Raw genomic sequence first — 16,763 nt, 5'->3', positions numbered from 1 at the left:
TGCGTGCGAGCGTGCCCAGACACTTCAACGCACAGAGACGCACGCGTAAGCGATCGAAAACGCGCATGCGGCGACACGGATTCGTGGCCGCACGGCGCATCGATGCGTCGGTGGCGTCTCGCAGCTCCTTCGCGCTCAACAGCGCGTGCTCTGCGCGCCATCCGCTGCACGTTGCAAGAAGGCACTTTAACATGCCGAACCCGTCCGACCTCCTCACGTCCCCAACGGGGCTCATGGCGCTCCTTTACCGTCGCCCTGGAAAGGAGGTGAACTTCCTACCAGCGTTTGCATCCCCACCACCAGACAACCGCAGCGACGCTCGGCATCGGCACGGCAGGGAAAGACGACGTGCGCGTCAGCAGCGCGGCGACCGTTTTACAAGCAGGACATGGGACCAAGAGCGCCACGACGGTGAAGGCAGGAAGGCTGGTGCTAGTAGTGGCCCACTGGGGAACAACCAAGTGATTGGGCTTGTTGTTGCCATCTTCCTCCTGTCCGCCCTGTGGGACTTCTTCACAGCTCAGAAGTCAGTCGTGTGGCACGCCATCAAAAACAGCGTTGTAACGACGCTAGAGGTGCGCTCGTCCTCGCAGGAGTTTGCCATGATTGTGGACTGGATGGGCCGTCAGCCGTGTGGGCAGCGTATTCGAAACCTAGGCTTAAAGCCGATCACGGTGCAAGACGAGCAGAGGATGGTAGGGGGTGATGTGCCGTCGTCGCTGTCAGACGATGCCGCCGCTAGTGCGCACGCTGATGCGCGCGTCATGCTGGTACCGGGCTACGGGAGTCACCTGCTCCGCTTCGGATCGACGTGGGTGTATATTACACGTGCAGAAGATTCATCTAAGCAGAAGGCTGCAGCGGCCAATCGTGTTGATCGCGAAAACGACAAGCTGACCTTGACCTTCTTCACGCGCCGCCGGGCCGTGGTGGAACAGTTCATGGCCCATGTGCAGGAGTCGTGGAGGGCAAATGTACGCAACACAGTGCACATCTACCTCAGCGAGGGCTACGGTCCACGGTGGCATCTCCTGTCCGAGCGCATCCGGCGGCCACTCTCCACACTGTACCTCCCAACGGAGACCAAGGCTGTTGTCGAGGAGGCGCGGCTTTTTTTGCAGCTAAAAGGCACGTACGCGGCGCTCGGAATCCCGTGGCGTCGTGGATACCTGCTCGAGGGGCCGCCCGGTACTGGCAAAACGAGTTTTGTGATGGCGCTCGCTGGGGAGCTGGGACTCCCCGTCCACATCCTCTCTCTCCGCAGCGACCACATGGACGACGACGCGCTGCTGTCGCTCACCAGTAGCCTGCCGCGCCGGTCGATTCTACTCATCGAGGATCTCGAAAATGTTCTAAAGACACACTCTGGGGTTGGAAGAAGCGCCGGTTCACCTAAGGCGAGCGACGCAGCTGCTACTGCGGCTGCAGCCGAGACGACCTCGACTGCCCCTGCATCGCCCTACTCGACTGACATTGGTGGCGGCCCTCGCTCTGCCATGTCCCTGAGTGCCTTACTGAATGCCCTGGACGGCGTTTCCAGTAGCGAGGGGCGGCTGCTCTTGATCACCACAAACGACACAAGTCGCATTCCGTTTGCCGAGGTGCTGCTGCGGCCTGGCCGTATCGATCGCCGCATCAGGTTCCAGCCACTGCACGCGGAGCAGGTGCGTGCGATGGAGGCGTCCTTCCAACAGGCGCTGCAAGCGTGCCCGTGCTCGGCAGTGGAGGATCTGAGACTGCTCAGTGCGAGCCTACGCGCTCACGAGGACAACAACTCTGTCACCCGCACACCGGCTCAGTATCAGCAGAAGTTGCTGGACGCCATCTACGCATTCTTCATGTCAAGGTCTCAATCGGAGAGCAAGGGAGATTTGTGAACCACTCTGACACGGCTGCAGTGATGTCGCTGTATAAACTGTGCGTGCGTATGGGTATGGGTCGTTGTCTTGTTCGTCGCCCTCTTCTCGCTTTGTTGCCTACCGTCACACAACTTGCCTCTCGCAAAAACAGCCCATTAACGAGCAGCGACCATGCAAGCACCTATGCGTGCGAACGACACCGCGCACGGTACTGCAAGCCCCAGCTCAACACTCCTCTGCTAACGACCTCGAAACACACCCCGCGTCTGTGCTCTTCAGAGCTGTGGTACATCGAGAAGGCAGGACAGCATTCATCCAGCACCAGTGTAAGGGTTTGGGCAGAGAGGGGGAGGGTGCCCAGTTGTGGTTTTCTCCCCTCGTTTGTTGACGCTCTCGTCTCTGGTGCATTTGCACCTGGACGCGTATCTCTCCAGCTCTTTTTTTTTTTCTCTCTCTCTTCTTCTCTTTCTCTCTCTCTCTCGCTCCGTCTCGGTGCTTTTTAAAGGTGGAGCCTTCCTCGCTCTCTGCGTAGACGCAGACTACTTGGCAAGCACACTCATCAAGCGTGGCGCTTGGGCACACACGCACACAAACGCGCAGCGTATCGTTTTGAGCCCCCGCTCCACTAAATAATAAGTCAGAGTTCAGGAACACCTCACCTACGTAAGGAGAACGCAGAAGCCAGGGAAAAGACTAGCGCATTCAGTTGAACGGGGTTTCATCTGTTCGTTCCTCTTAAGTGTTGTTGTTCGCTCTAATTGCGTTCCCCTCCCTCTTTCTTTCTTTCCACCCATCATACTCACCGGTGCACAACGAAGACATCTGTGTCGCGTAGATTTCAGACACACACACACACACACACGCATATATACACACACGACTCAAGAGGCCCACTCGATCAGCAAGGCCATCTCGTCAAACTCATAGCAAAAACCGAAACAAGGCAGTACTCCCCTTCTCCCTGCTCCCTCTCTCTCCCACCGATCCCCCCCCCCCTCCCCTCCTCTTGGCTTCCCCGATTCTTGTGTGTCCCTGCCAAGGTCGAGATCGGACTCTTGTCAAGAAACACTGCTCAGTGAACTGTTCGTGTACCGAAACGAAAGGGGAGAAACAGTCACAGTATTTGCAAGACTCCGACTGGCTAACGTACACGAATATCACCCCTTCACAGCTTCTCTAGGATATTTGGTTCTTGTCTTGCTTCCCTGCTCTCCTTTATCCGCCATGGAACCGTGCAGCAGCCGCAACGGCTCCCTTCGCGTAGTGCACGGCAATGCAAACCCGAAGCTCGCCGAGGACGTGTGCCGCTACCTCAGCATCCCTGTCACCGCCAGCCGCGTCGGAAGCTTTGCTAACGGGGAGACGATTGTGAAGATTCTCGAGTCCATTCGTGGTGACGACCTCTTCGTCATTCAGCCCACCTGCGGCAATAGCACCGGCACGAACGTGAATCAGGCGGTGATGGAGCTGCTGCTAATCATTCACACCCTGAAGCTGTCGTCAGCGCGTCGCGTGATCGCCGTGATTCCGCACTACGGGTACGCTCGCCAAGACCGCAAGCACACAGGCCGCGTGCCGATCAGCGCATCCGCCGTGGCACGGATGGTGACGGAAATGGGCGTCAATGGCGTCGTGACAATGGACCTGCACTGCGGCCAGATTCAAGGCTTCTTCCACGGATGTCCGGTAGCCGACCTCAGCCCCAGCTCCGAGTTCGCTGAGTACGTCAAGCAGAAGAACTTCACTCCGAACAGTTTGGTGGTTGTGGCACCAGACGCCGGCGCGGTGAGCCGGGCACGCCGCATGGGCGACCGCATTGGTGCCAGCCGCATTGTCACAATTCTGAAGCGCCGCGTCGTGGCTAACCAGGTCGAGTCGATGCAGCTGGTCGGAGAGGTTGAAGGGTGTGTGTGCATCATTGTGGATGACATGATCGACACGGCCGGCACGCTGTGCAAGGCGGCGGAGGTGCTGAAGGAGTACGGAGCAAAAGAAGTGCACGCCTATGCAACGCACGGCATCTTCACCGACCCTGCGTGTGAGCGCCTCACGCAGTGCGATGCGCTTGTCGAGGTGGTGGTTACAGATAGCATTCCGCAGGAGGAGTCTCGCCAGAAGTGCAAGAAGATTAAGGTCATTTCCATCGCAAAGCTGCTTGCCGACGCCATTTACCGCATGCACTCGGAGGAGAGCCTCGAGACGGTGGGGCATCCGGAGCACTTCATGCCAAAGCACGGAGATGACCTACAGCCGCTCGAGTCACTCGTAGAGGAGGATGAGTGGTCGCGACATAACGAGTAACAGCAGGGAAGAAGAACGACAAAAAGGGGGGGCAGCGTGTATGTTTTGTTTGCTAAACCGAAAGAAAACAAAGGACAACGACGGTCCAACGAGTGTATGAACACGTCTCCGGTGTAAGAGAAGCTGCGCGTCTGCACATGAATAACGCAACCAGGCAGGCACACATATACACATGGAGGAATGCCTGACTGCTGGCTTTTCTCTTTTCCTCTCATCGTAAAGCATGACCTGCACATCTGCCAAACAACGCGAAGCACACGAATAAGTGGAGGTGATGTGGGTCCTTCTCACATAATGGGAAAAGCGGCTCCACCCTTGTTGAGGTGCCACGGCACTCAGTAGGGGGAGAGGGGCAACGCCCCACATCCCTTTTTCGGTCACCATTTTTCACTACGGGGGTGACCCCTACGTGTCTTCTGCGCGTACTGATATGCACGTCTCAGTACACGGCTGGGACTCAGAGGCTGAGGAGTTACCATTCCCTAATGCAGTGTGACGTTCTTTTTTTTCCTTCATCATCTCTTTCTGCTGCTGCTTCTACTACTCCCCTCGTCCCCACCGTTGGTGTTTCCTTCTCTCCTTCACACCTCACCATTCCCCACCATCACTCTTATCACGCACCGCTCGGCATTTGTAGAAATTCACTGGCACTCGCCTTCTTCCCCTTCCCTCCTTTTACACCTTGAAAATAACATAAAAAGCGAAGATCTACAGCCAAGCACAGCGAAGTCCAGTGTACTTCTCAACTTATCAGCAGGGATCTTTCAGCAGTTGACGTTGGCGCGTGTCTGGGCCTTGTCCATTCTGTTGTTGTTGTTTTTCTGTTACGTGGCGCCTAGTTAACGTACCTCGCCCCTACAACTCCGATTGCTTCATTCCCCCTCTTCTCTCCCTCTGTGTTGTTGCGCATCGTGTTGTGGATTGCTTTTCTTCTCTTACATGTAAGCACTACTACACAGAAGCTTAATTGATTTTTTTTTTACTTTTTTTCTTTGGCGCGCGCTCCCTCTCTCTCTTCCCGCCTCTTCACGCACATATACACACGCACACGCACCTTTTCTCTTCTTTCCCTACTCCTTGCACGAGGTCCTTTTCATTGTTCACCCTGAAACCCACCGTTCTTCGCTCGCACCTTCGCGGACTCAGTCCTCCTTGATCGACTATCCTCGCTTGTATGTCCCTTGTACAGACACACTCCTGCTTATCAGGTCCTTTGAACTTGTAGGCGCCCATCTTGCTTGCTGTAAAGTCACTCCCTCTCTGTTCGTTCCCCGTCGATTCCTCCCTTGTCTGTGCACGCTTTCGCCTAATTCCCTTTCGTGTATTTTTGTCCTCTTTGTTCTCTTCGACAGCGCCTGTGCCACCGCGCCTGTGCCTGTGTGCGCGTAGGTTTAATCTCCCACCCACACTTCGTCTTTTCTCGATTAATAGGCAGCCCGGCAAAGCTCGTGATCTCAACAAGGCCCAAAAGCTGCGGTCATACCCCCGTGTCTCATTGCATTCTATAGTAGGCCTGCCCTCCCCCCCCCCAAAAAAAATCTCAATCATGCTGCGCAACACGATGCTGCGGCTGGCGAACCCAAACGTGGTGGTGTTAGGCACGGGTTGGGCCGGCTGCTACGCCGCTCACCACCTCAACCCCAAGTTGTGCAACATTCAGGTCATCTCAACCCGAAACCACATGGTATTCACCCCACTACTGCCGCAGACGACGACTGGTACGCTTGAGTTCCGCTCCGTGTGTGAGCCCATCACCAACATTCAGCCTGCTCTTGCAAAGCTGCCGCACCGCTTCCTCCGCAGCGTCATCTACGACGTGGATTTCGACGAGAAGCAAGTAAAGTGCGTCGGCATCGGCGTTGTTGGCGGCTCGAAGAACGTGCCAGTTAACACCTTCAGCGTCTCATATGACTACCTCATCATAGCCCACGGTGCCAAACCCAACACGTTTAACATCCCTGGTGTGGAGGAACGGGCATTCTTCCTGCGTGAGGTGACCGAGGCCCGCGGCATCCGCAAGCGCCTCGTGCAGAACATCATGGCTGCCAACCTTCCGACCACCTCCATCGAGGAGGCGAAGCGGCTGCTGCACACGGTAGTGGTGGGTGGCGGGCCGACTGGTATCGAGTTTGCCGCCAACCTCGCCGACTTCTTCAGGGAGGACATCAAGAACGTCAACACCTCACTCCTGCCTCACTGTAAAGTGACAGTGCTGGAGGCAGGCGAAGTGCTGGGCTCTTTTGACGCCACGCTGCGGCGGTACGGCCAGCTCCGGCTGAAGCAGCTGGGCGTCGAGATCCGTAAAACAGCCGTAGTGAGTGTCACAGACAAGCAGGTATTCACCAAGTCAGGCGAGGTGCTGCCGACGGGGTTGGTGGTGTGGAGCACCGGCGTCGGCTCGGGTCCGATAACCAAGGCCCTGAAGTGCGACAAGACAAGTCATGGACGCATCTCTATCGACGATCACTTGCGCGTTCTGCGCGATGGCAAGCCGATCCCGAACGTGTTTGCCGCTGGCGACTGCGCAGCCAGCAACGAGAAGCCGTTGCCAACGCTGGCCGCCGTCGCCTCGCGCCAGGGCCGCTACATTGGGAAGGAGATCAATAATTTGCTCAAGGGAAAGCAGATGACGAAGCCGTTTGTGTACCGCAGTTTGGGAAGTATGGCCTCCATCGGCAGCCACTCCGCCATTGTCTCACTCGGCGAAAAATTGAAGCTTGACCTGAACGGGTACGCGGCGCTCTGGGTGTGGAAGAGCGCCTACCTGACGATCCTCGGCTCGATCCGTAGCAAGCTCTACGTGATTGTGAACTGGGCCGGCAGCCAGATATTCGGTCGCGATATCACGTACATCGCCGACCTCACGGAGGACCGTACGTACTCTGCCCTGGCAGTGGAAGAGGTGTCGAAGGAGGTGAGCCGCACGGAGCCTGACCAGATGCTATGCGCTGGGAAGACAGAAACCACCTATACTGCTGCCATGCCCAAGGAAAGTGCTACCAAGGAATCCGTGCCTGGAAACCCTGGGGAGTCAACGCGACTGACCCCACATGGACAAACCACCGAGGATTCTCGGGAGGCTCAAGCAGCCGCCGCTGCCACGCCGGCCACACCACAAGAGAAAGTGTAGTGTGTGGGCTTTGCTGACCTGACCGCAGGGAGGGGATTGAAGAAGAAGCCCCGAAAAGAGACAGAAAAGAGGGGGAACTCAGTGATATTGGACCTTGATATGTCAGGCTCGTGACTATATTGTGGGTGCATCTAAGGTATACGCGGAGGTTAGATCAACGTGCACTTGTGGGTAGCAGCCGATTGCGAACAACATGTTTTCTGTTGATCATGTAAAGCTCGATCGGCTGCTGTACCCCATTTCCAATGCTTCTTTGCTTGTGCCTTTTTTCACTATTTTTTCTCTCTACCCCCATCGTTGCGTTGCCATGCACCTTCGCAGCCACACTCTCACACGCACTCTGCCATTCACCTCAGCCCCGAAGTGGTGACATGGCACTATGAATTTCCCTTCTGGTGTCGTCTCTCTCCTTTACGCTGCAACAGACCACAGGGCGCAAGAGTGCGAGCACGGCGCGCCCGCGCTGTCGGCCACAGCTGACATGGCGCGCCACATCCAGGGCAAGGGGAAGGGGCATCCAGCGGCCGGAAGAACCCGCGCGATGGCCGAAAAAGACGCGGCGCCTCCTACATCCGCCCGGGTGGGCTGGCGCGGCACCGGTGCCGGAAGCATGACGGGAGCCCCCCGAATCACACCCCCCGTGTCTCCCCCGACGTCAATGGGACGAGTCTGCGCACCGCATGATGGGATGCCGCGGCTGGAAGCGGCTGAGGGGGGAGACATGGCGCCCAGGCAGAGCACCGAGACTCCGAGAGCCCTGGCCTGAGGCTGGCCGGCCTCCTCCCTGACCTCCCCGGGCATGCACCCACACCACCGCCTCCGCCCTTTGAGTGCAGGGCCCGCGAGGCGCATGGCCCGATTCGACGCCCGGCGGATCGGCCTAGCCCAGGATGTCGCCGTGGTGCAGCAGAGCGGCATAGGTGAGCTGTGGCTGGGTGCGTTTATTGGCGGAACTATTACTGGTAAAATGAATGCGTTTAAGAAAAAAAAGGCTGTTGTTACCGCATGCTTGCTGTGCGCTTAGTACTTACAACCACCCTGTTATACCCGTCTTCTTCTTCTCTTGTATCTTCTGCTTCCTTTTCGTGGCGCATTCACGCTCTTCACGCAGGTACGAGAAGTGAGAGAAAGGAAACAAACAAGTGTTCTCAACGTACGTGCCCGTAGGCCGCTTCGTGAGCCTCGCGAGTGCACGCAGTGGATAAGGCGGTGAAAAAGAACATGAAAAAAAATCTCCATCGTCGCCGTTTGCGACACCTCTACCTTGAAGGGGAGAAAACCGCGCACACTGAAGTAAGCGCCAATGCTTGACGCACGGGGACCGTCCCCCCCCCCTTCCCTGCTTCCTCGTTCACACCACCTTTCGACCACTCCTTTCTCTCTTCTCAACTTCCCTGTGTTTCTTCATGGTGTCGCATGCCTGCAGACAGTAAAACCGCACCTTTGTGTGTGTGCGTGTGTAGATCCGTAGATTCTACACAACTGCGCTACTTCCTCGCTCACACCGAAAAGCGCAGATGAGAAAAGGTATTCAAAACGAAAAACCTGATAAACAGCCCTAGAACCACTAGCAGCAGGACAGACGCATAGGGTGAGGAACTTCGCTCCCTTACCCCCACTCCATCTCCACCTCTGCAGTATTGATTTCAGTTGTATAAAAGAGGAACTACAGCTTGGAGAGCAGCGTACTCACACAGTAGCCTTCTTTATGGTGGTAGTGGTTTCCTACCCCCCTCCCACCCTCTCTCTTACGCAGCCAACCTCTTTCGTTTTTCCTTTTCCTTGGTCGCTGTAGTGCCGTGGGTGGTTTGTCGTTCGTGTTCCGTCCCCGTGTTTCGCATTGCGCTGTGCTTGCTTAATTATTGTTTGCGATCTATTTCAGCAAGAAAGCGCAGAGAAACCCTCGCCAGGGAGGTACAGCATCTACACACCCCATTGCATTTTACCGTAGCGCTTGTCCTCACTGAAAATTCCCGTATCACCTCTTTCGACTTCATTTTTCCCTCAGAGCTAAAAGCACGAGAGAGGGAAGGAGAGATCAGTGTTGTTCTTGATTTTGCGCGCATCCATAAGTGTTGCGGAGGAACACAAGCACGTTCTGTGTTGCGTTCCCTCCTCCTCCTCCTCCTCCCACCCTACCTGCGTTTTCGTGTTTGCGCCCGTCTGTGTGTGTGTGTAGCGTCTACTTGCGTGCGGGTCTACTTCTGACACTACGGCTGCTCCCATCACTCGTTTGCCGTTGTTGTTGTATTTTTTTCTGTGGGTGGGTGTGCCGGTGGGCGCCCCACTCTTCCTTCTCGCTCCTCTTTTTTGGGCCCGTTGTGGCTCTCTATTTTTTTCTCTCCTCTGGCTGCTTGAGTGTGTGCGTGGGGTTGTCGGTGCTCCGTTCATGTTGGCCGCCTATTGCGTTTGGTTGCCTGTGGAGTGCCTGAGGAGACGTTCGAAGGCCTAGCGTAGACTGGCACATCTGAAAAAACGATAGGGAGCCAACAACGCCAAAAGGGAAAAAATGCACAAAAGGCTACGCAAGGAGAAGCAGCGCTTTGACGCACACCTCCGCCGACTTGGCGAGCGTGTTTACCCCACCCTCGAAGATGGGTTTGATCGGGAGCTAGCGAAGCTGCGCCGCGTCGACGAACATGTCCGGAGCAACCTGGATGAATACTACAGCGCCTCCCTTGGTTCGAGCATGGTGAAGAACCGCTTCCCTAATGTGAAGCCAAACGAGGGCACAATCGTGCACCTGAACGAGGCCAGTTTCCAAGGAGACGGCGCGTACATTAATGCCAACTACGTCGACGCACGCGAGAAGTTCAGCGTGCCGTTTGTGTACATCGCGACGCAGTCGCCAATGAAAAATACCGTGCTGGACTTTTGGCGCATGGTGTACGAGAATGACTCGGCCTTTATTGTGATGCTCTGTGCGGTGGAGGAGAATGGCAAGATAAAGAGTGAAACCTACTGGCCCCTGAGAGGCGAGACGTACGACATGGGGATGCTGACTGTCACCCACGTTGCGGAGAGCATGCAGCAGAACTCGGTTCACCGTTGCCTGTTGCTTCGCAACGTTCGTGGTGACGAAAAAGAGGTGCTTCATATACAGTACTTGACTTGGCCGGATCAAGGGGTACCGCAAAGCAGCGTCACACTAATGGAGATGATTAATTCCATCGCCAAGTCGCCGCGTAGTACGCGGTCGCCGATCGTAGTGCACTGCTCCGGCGGAGTTGGGCGCACGGGTGTCTTTATTGGTCTGCACATCGCTCTCGCACAGTTTCAGCTTGGTCTGGTAAACATTAGCATTCCTCACATTGTTGGCTACCTGAAGACGTGCCGCAGCGGAATGGTGGGGCGCAGGGACCAATACATCTTTCTCTACTACGCGGTGCAGCGCGAGATGGAGCGCATGATCCTATCTCAGAAAGCCGGCATCAATCTGCTTGACAGCCGACCACGCTTGGCAACCCCAGCGGTGACCCGCGCCGACCCAGCTCCGACGCCGATGACTTCCCCACTGATCATGCCCATCCCCGTCCCAGCTCGAGGATGGCACAGGACCTCCATCTTCACGCTGTTCCGCTCCTCGAAGTCAGTCCGCCCCACCGACCTTCGCTCTGCGTCAATCCGGACCCCCAAACACCGAAATATAGAGGCCGATGTGGTTGCCATGGAGAACTACCTGCAACGCGCAGGATCGTCGCCCTGCTCGGGACGTAGCCCAAACATGAGCCATACGGGCAATCGCTCCTCTCCTATGGAGGCCTTACATCACGCATGTCGCCAAACCTCATTCTCATCAAAATCACTCTTCATCCCAGTGCCGCATGAACCGAACATGCACTGCCGTCAGGTTGGTACCTCTCGATCAAGCACGAGCCACACGTCGGAGACCACAACACCAGTGTTTCGGTCCACGTCACTTCTGCAAGAGGAACTCGCGCGACTGCAGCAGGTCAATCGCGTGAAGCGCTTCTCTCCGTCGTTGGCCTGCGGCATTGGTGGCAGCTAGAGAGTTCCTTGAGCGGGGACGCCGCCGTAGGTGCTCAGACCCCACCCCGCGCCGAGTGGAGCTGTAGGCTTCGCAACGCAAGTCTCCTGGACGTTGTCTGTTATCTTCGCCAGCTCCGTGTATTTTCATTTCTGCAACACAACACCGCCTTGGTGGGATGGAACGCATCCTTCCCTCTTCCTCTATTTGTACTTCCCCTTCTTTTTCCTGCTTTTTCTTAGTCATGGTAGCGACGGAAACCTCAGCGCGCGATACCTCAGGTCCTAGCACCCCCACTCGGTGCGGAGGTGGCCAGGTCGTCCCGCTATCCCACCCCGCATTGCCGAGCCACTTCGGGCCATGAACCGGGGGAGGGGGTCAAGCACCTACGGCGTGGTGTCGGAGCGGCCCGCGACAGCATACAGGTCTGCGCCACCACCCCCGTGCAATGGGTCAAGTGCCAGCGTGACTCGAACGCATCCCACCCCGGCCCCTCACTGCCTACTACCGTGGGGAGCCTGCATGTCGGCCCGAAGGGGGCGAGATGCAGGACCTGGCGACCGGCACGATGGCGGCGGCGGTGGGGCGGTGCTGAGACCGCCGAGCCGGCGCATAGCCGCAGTGCCTGCCCTACCGCTGCGGCACACCACGCGACGGGCCTGCTGGGAGGGAGAGGGGGCGGCGTAGAGTGGGGTTGGAGCTCGTCTTGCACGGCAGCAAATGGACACGTTTGAATGGTACTCGTTCTTACCGTGCTCGCACCGTCACCTTTCTTGTTGGCGTTTTACCCGCATCACCCTGCCTGACTAGTTTTTTGTTTTCTATGCTGGCTAACGAATCGCGCTGCGACTCTAGCTGTCAGCACTGGCAACTAACAGCGGTTCAAGTACAAGACCTGTGGCTTCATCTCATCGGTGGTGAGTGCGTGAGTAGATGTGTGTGCGACCTTTGTGTTTCTCTGCGTCTTGTGATGCCGTGACGAAGCCAAGCATACAAGATACTCCGAAGTGAGATGGAGGTGGGCCACGTGTAGTTTAGATTTCTCCATGTGTACAAAACATCACACCCAGTCGTTTGTGTCACCCTCCTTGCGCCCTGCCTTTACTTCACTTTGTCACAACCCCCCTCGATGACGGCGCCGAGTAGAAGTGGGTTTGCCGAGAAGCGTGTAGGTCGATCTCCCAAGGCGGAGACGCGCCCCTGTTTCTCCTGTGGTGGTGCCCTTTGCTCCAGATCCGATGAACAAGTTGGTGGGAGTCCGCAGCTCGCTTGCTCCCTCTTTATGGCGCATGAGAAATCGGTGCGTGCGTACATGTGTGCAGGTCTGCTTTGGGGCTCGCACAAGCAACATGCGCTTTGCAGCCTCGTGAGAGCACTGCATCATTCCTTTACAGCCAGCCAATAAAGTCACTCTCTAGCCTCGCGTCCTCCTCTTTTTTTTTTTTTTTGGCTCACCTCATAGCACTTTTCTGTGCAGACATCGACCCCTTCGGAGCACTGCGCACGCGCACACACCTCATGTGCAGCGGTTGCGTGCACTTCAACGCCCCACCCCCTGGCAGGCGGCATGGATGCAGCGACCTTCCCATTTTTCGAAGCTGGCTTTCTCGCTGTGGGCAGACGGCGTGGGGCAGAGAGGCGTCGGGTCAGGACCGGCCGCGATGCCCTGCAGCAGCAACGCATGTCCATCGACAAAGCGGTGTGGCTGGTGCTGCGGGCCAGCCCCTCCACGCCATTGGCGCCCCGCACGGGCTCCGCTACGGCGGGTGGTGGCGTTGGCGCAAACACTGGCGCCGCCGCGCGGGGCGGGCGGGCTTTCGGCGTTTGGCCGTGCCGTGCCGCGCCGGGGCTGCGGGTCTGGCCACCGGCGCCAGACGCGGGGCCCCGCCCTCCGCCCGGCCCAACCCCCCCCCCCCCGCCGACCAAACCTGGCGGGCCACCGACGCGCGCAGGGGCGGGCGAGCCTCGCTTGGTGACGCAAGGCCGGCGCCACGCAAAAAAAAAAAACGGCGACAAACACGCGCCCAGCAAGCCGCTTCCCACACCCAACCGAAATCACTTTCCCCCCACTTCTATCCCCGGCGCTTTTTCGCCACTTTCTCTGAGAGGCGCGCGCGCAGAAAACCCCACTCTCCAACATGGAAGCCACCCGGGGGACAGCAGCGCTGCCAAAAAAAGATGCTGCAGAACGCACATTGAAACGGCGGCGTGATGGAGAGTACACTGACTCATATCCCCTCCTCCCGCGAGAAGCCAAAGCACTTTCTTTGGAGCTTCGCCATCTCTGCCCAGCCCTCTGCAGTGGGTTTTTCGCTCATTCCAAATATGGTCGCCTCCAGCACCCCCGGTGCAGGTTTGCAGTTGACAAACCGCCAGTGATTGTCACTGTTGTGTCAAGCGTGCACCCTGCACGCAGCAATGAAGATGGAGAGCTGCTTCTTTCGCCATTGGACACGTTTAGAAATTGTATCTCGAGCACTACGTGGGACCCCAGAGATGAATACCTCATTGCCTCCAAACGCTCCGGGTTTCAGCTTTTTAGTACGTCGTCCTGGCTCACATTTGGCAATGGGCTCTCCGAAACATCGAAGCCAGTATTAGAGCTCAAATCGGCCATTGTGCAAGCACGATTAGGGGGAGAAAATAGAATCAGTTTTGGTCTCTTAGTCACGCAGTTTCTTGGAAGTACGTTACACACCATTTGTGGCTACAGTGGTACCCCACAGCTCGATATTTTTGACCTAGAGGACTTGGACGAAGCAACGGGGTTGCCGCTCCGTACGTACAACCTTCGCTCTTTAAGATTTGACAGTTGCTCTCGGCCCGTGGGTGATATCTCGGCAACCACCGCCGTGGTGACGGTATCGGACACTGTTGCGGTTGCTGCTCTGTCTAACGGCTGCTCTGCACTCATTGATGTGCGGACTGCAAGCCCGGTACTTTGCACTGAGACACCTCCTCCGCCTGCAATTTTGAGTGTGTGCAACCCAGGCACACGACGAGTTGCGCAAGGAACAGCAATCACTGCCGTTGAAGTCGCTGATCGTAGTAATTGTGTCCAGTTGCTGACCGGAACCAAAGATGGAATGATTGTCCTTTGGGACTTGCGAAAGCGCAACGAGCCTGTTGCAGTAAGTTCCCTTGGTGGAGAGATTCAAGCACTGCATGCAACGGATCCATCATCGTCGTGTAGGTGCGGTGCGCCGACGGTGTGGCTCAACACCGATTCGGGTGACATTGTTCGTTTGTCAATTGGTGCGTCTTCTTTTGAAGAAGTGACGCGGGTGAGTACCAGTGACTCGCAACGCACTCAACTGTCAGCAACCCTGTCGCCGCCAAAATTCTCTGTTATGCCGCTGTTCAACCTTCTCATTTACCCTCACATTTCATCAAATAGGCTTTTATTTTACGATATTGGTTGTGGTATTCATGCTACTGAAGACCATTCTGCTGTTGGTTTCGCAAAATGCGGCACAAGCACGCAGAAGAATATCCAATCAGCGTTAGTGAATGACTTCATGGGAACCAGATCGCATTTTTCCGAGTATGAAAGCGATGACGACTGCGCACTGCTTCCCTCTGATTTGCAAAAGAGCACTGCACCCGTGTCCCTTCTCCTCTCTTGCCCATTTTCTGATTGGTCATATCAAATATGCAGCGTTTCTGCGTCCAACAAGCATAGCACTGTTTGCATCGGGGGTGATGACGGCGATTTGCATGTGCTCTGTGACTCTATCTTATGACTATGAAAAAATACACTAATAAGATATGATTCTGAAGACGACAAAAAAGCGCATCCTATTATATGGCTGTGTTTTCACGGTTTTCTGACGCTACCACAGAAATACTGTTTTGGATGTTTATCCTGGACCTTGTTTTGTGTGTGCAGATGTGCGCGCACATACAGCAATAGAAAAGAAGCGCTGCTAGGAATCAGGAAAGTCTTTGCCTTTGACATGGAGAGAAGTGATAGAAATGCAAGACATTTTTTTTTTTGTGGAATAGGTGATCATTTCTAGCCTTATGTACAGGATACATTCAAGCTTTACTTCACTTGTGGGTGCTCTCATTCTCATTTTTTACTTCATATTTCTCAAAACCCTCCAGAGAAAATAACTGTTCATCTCACATAAGTAACAGTCAGAAACGTTAAAGGACTATATAGGCCCAAGGTCATTTTTCGGTAAAAAATAATGCTGCGCTACACAAGGCTTGGCCGCAACATGGGCCTTGGTGATGCCTACGTGAAGAAAGTCTTTGACTCTGTCGCGCCCAAGTACGACATGATGAACGATATTCTCTCTTTAGGCATTCACCGCATGTGGAAGAAGCACTTTGTTGAGGATTGTGTTTGCCCACTGCCAGGCGGCAAGTTCCTGGATATTGCGGGCGGTACGGGGGACATTGCCTTTAGGATCACTGACGCTATCTGTGCCCGGGAGAAGTCGTTCGGGCTGGTGCCAAAGGCTCTCGATGGCACGAAAGTGGTTGTGTGCGACATTAACGCAATGATGCTAAAGGAGGGTGAGAAACGTGCGGAGCGCGAGGGCTACATGGACATTGACTGGGTCTGCGCAAGTGGCGAGGAGCTTCCGTTCGAGGATGAGGCATTTGACAGCTGCACAGTATCCTTTGGCATCCGAAACTTCAGCGACAGACCAAAGGCGCTGCGCGAGGCTTTTCGTGTTCTCAAGGTAGGTGGTGCGCTAAACATACTGGAGTTCAGTAAGGTGACTTGTCCGCTTTTGAGCATTCCTTACGATTTGTGGTCTTATGGCTTTATGCCGCAGGCGGGGCGCATGTTGGCAGATGAAGAGAGTTACCGCTATTTGGTCGATAGTATTCGAGCTTTCCCGGACCAGGAGACGTTTGCGCAGGCGATACGTGACGCTGGCTTTGGGTATGTCCGCTATGAGAATTTGACTGGTGGCATTGCTTGCATCCATACCGGGGTGAAGACCACCTTCATACCGATCGCCCCCCAAACTGGTTTTGACATGTCACCTCCAAAGACTTCAGAGGTGACATCTGAGGTGAAACCAGTGCCGAGCTCTGCATAGAGTCTGGAAAGAGCAGCACCGAGTGAGCAGCTTTTTCGTATGGCGCAACCGTCCCCATTATCGTCAGGTTCATATTGTTCTCCAAGGGGGCAAGCAGAAAGGCCAAGTCAATATCGGACTCCGTAATGCAAATCACAGTGAGGCAGCTCTAGCAAACTGTGGACGCTGTTGTGTCTGATATTCGGTCCTCACTATTCTTTATTACTACGGAGCATACTTTTTCCCCGCTGCATAGCTGTCAAAGTTTTTTTTGCCAATGCTGTATTTCTCACCTCCTCTAAATGTTTCTCTACCGCACTGCATCTACATGCGTTATGTTAAATTGCTTTCACTACATCAAATAAAGGAAAACAAGCAAACATACTTTGTTCATCTTTTGTGGGAATAAGGTCGACATTTTGATGACAAGATGAGGCTCCTCAAAG

General features: G+C 55.6%; 6 protein-coding genes across 6 annotated transcripts, besides 3 other annotated features; all 6 read left to right on the top strand.

Moving 5' to 3' along the window:
• Nucleotides 1–233: 233 nt before the first annotated feature.
• Nucleotides 234–1,877, top strand: LPMP_355530 (mitochondrial chaperone BCS1, putative; the record flags this gene model as incomplete). Its single annotated transcript, XM_010705182.1, has 1 exon — nucleotides 234–1,877. One exon carries the CDS (start codon nucleotides 234–236, stop codon nucleotides 1,875–1,877), a length of 1,644 nt encoding a protein of 547 aa, XP_010703484.1.
• Nucleotides 1,878–3,083: 1,206 nt separating this feature from the next.
• LPMP_355520 (phosphoribosylpyrophosphate synthetase, putative) lies at nucleotides 3,084–4,160 on the top strand (the record flags this gene model as incomplete). The annotated part of the gene is made up of 1 exon (XM_010705181.1): nucleotides 3,084–4,160. The coding sequence occupies one exon, from the start codon at nucleotides 3,084–3,086 to the stop codon at nucleotides 4,158–4,160; it is 1,077 nt and encodes a 358-aa protein (XP_010703483.1).
• A 1,546-nt stretch (nucleotides 4,161–5,706) lies between these two features.
• LPMP_355510 (NADH dehydrogenase, putative) lies at nucleotides 5,707–7,290 on the top strand (the record flags this gene model as incomplete). Its single annotated transcript, XM_010705180.1, has 1 exon — nucleotides 5,707–7,290. The coding sequence occupies one exon, from the start codon at nucleotides 5,707–5,709 to the stop codon at nucleotides 7,288–7,290; it is 1,584 nt and encodes a 527-aa protein (XP_010703482.1).
• A 416-nt stretch (nucleotides 7,291–7,706) lies between these two features.
• Nucleotides 7,707–8,262: a repeat region.
• Nucleotides 8,263–9,799: 1,537 nt separating this feature from the next.
• On the top strand, nucleotides 9,800–11,299 carry LPMP_355500 (tyrosine specific protein phosphatase, putative; the record flags this gene model as incomplete). The annotated part of the gene is made up of 1 exon (XM_010705179.1): nucleotides 9,800–11,299. The coding sequence occupies one exon, from the start codon at nucleotides 9,800–9,802 to the stop codon at nucleotides 11,297–11,299; it is 1,500 nt and encodes a 499-aa protein (XP_010703481.1).
• A 224-nt stretch (nucleotides 11,300–11,523) lies between these two features.
• Nucleotides 11,524–12,009: a repeat region.
• Nucleotides 12,010–12,750: 741 nt separating this feature from the next.
• Nucleotides 12,751–12,943: a repeat region.
• Nucleotides 12,944–13,416: 473 nt separating this feature from the next.
• LPMP_355490 (hypothetical protein) lies at nucleotides 13,417–15,021 on the top strand (the record flags this gene model as incomplete). The annotated part of the gene is made up of 1 exon (XM_010705178.1): nucleotides 13,417–15,021. The coding sequence occupies one exon, from the start codon at nucleotides 13,417–13,419 to the stop codon at nucleotides 15,019–15,021; it is 1,605 nt and encodes a 534-aa protein (XP_010703480.1).
• A 450-nt stretch (nucleotides 15,022–15,471) lies between these two features.
• Nucleotides 15,472–16,338, top strand: LPMP_355480 (ubiquinone biosynthesis methyltransferase, putative; the record flags this gene model as incomplete). Its single annotated transcript, XM_010705177.1, has 1 exon — nucleotides 15,472–16,338. One exon carries the CDS (start codon nucleotides 15,472–15,474, stop codon nucleotides 16,336–16,338), a length of 867 nt encoding a protein of 288 aa, XP_010703479.1.
• Nucleotides 16,339–16,763: the final 425 nt, after the last annotated feature.

Source organism: Leishmania panamensis (genome assembly GCF_000755165.1).
Source record: "Leishmania panamensis strain MHOM/PA/94/PSC-1 chromosome 35 sequence".
NCBI classification, from domain to species: domain Eukaryota; phylum Euglenozoa; class Kinetoplastea; order Trypanosomatida; family Trypanosomatidae; genus Leishmania; species Leishmania panamensis.
Note: the sequence above shows the minus strand (reverse complement) of the source record. Positions and strands in the feature narration are given on the sequence as shown.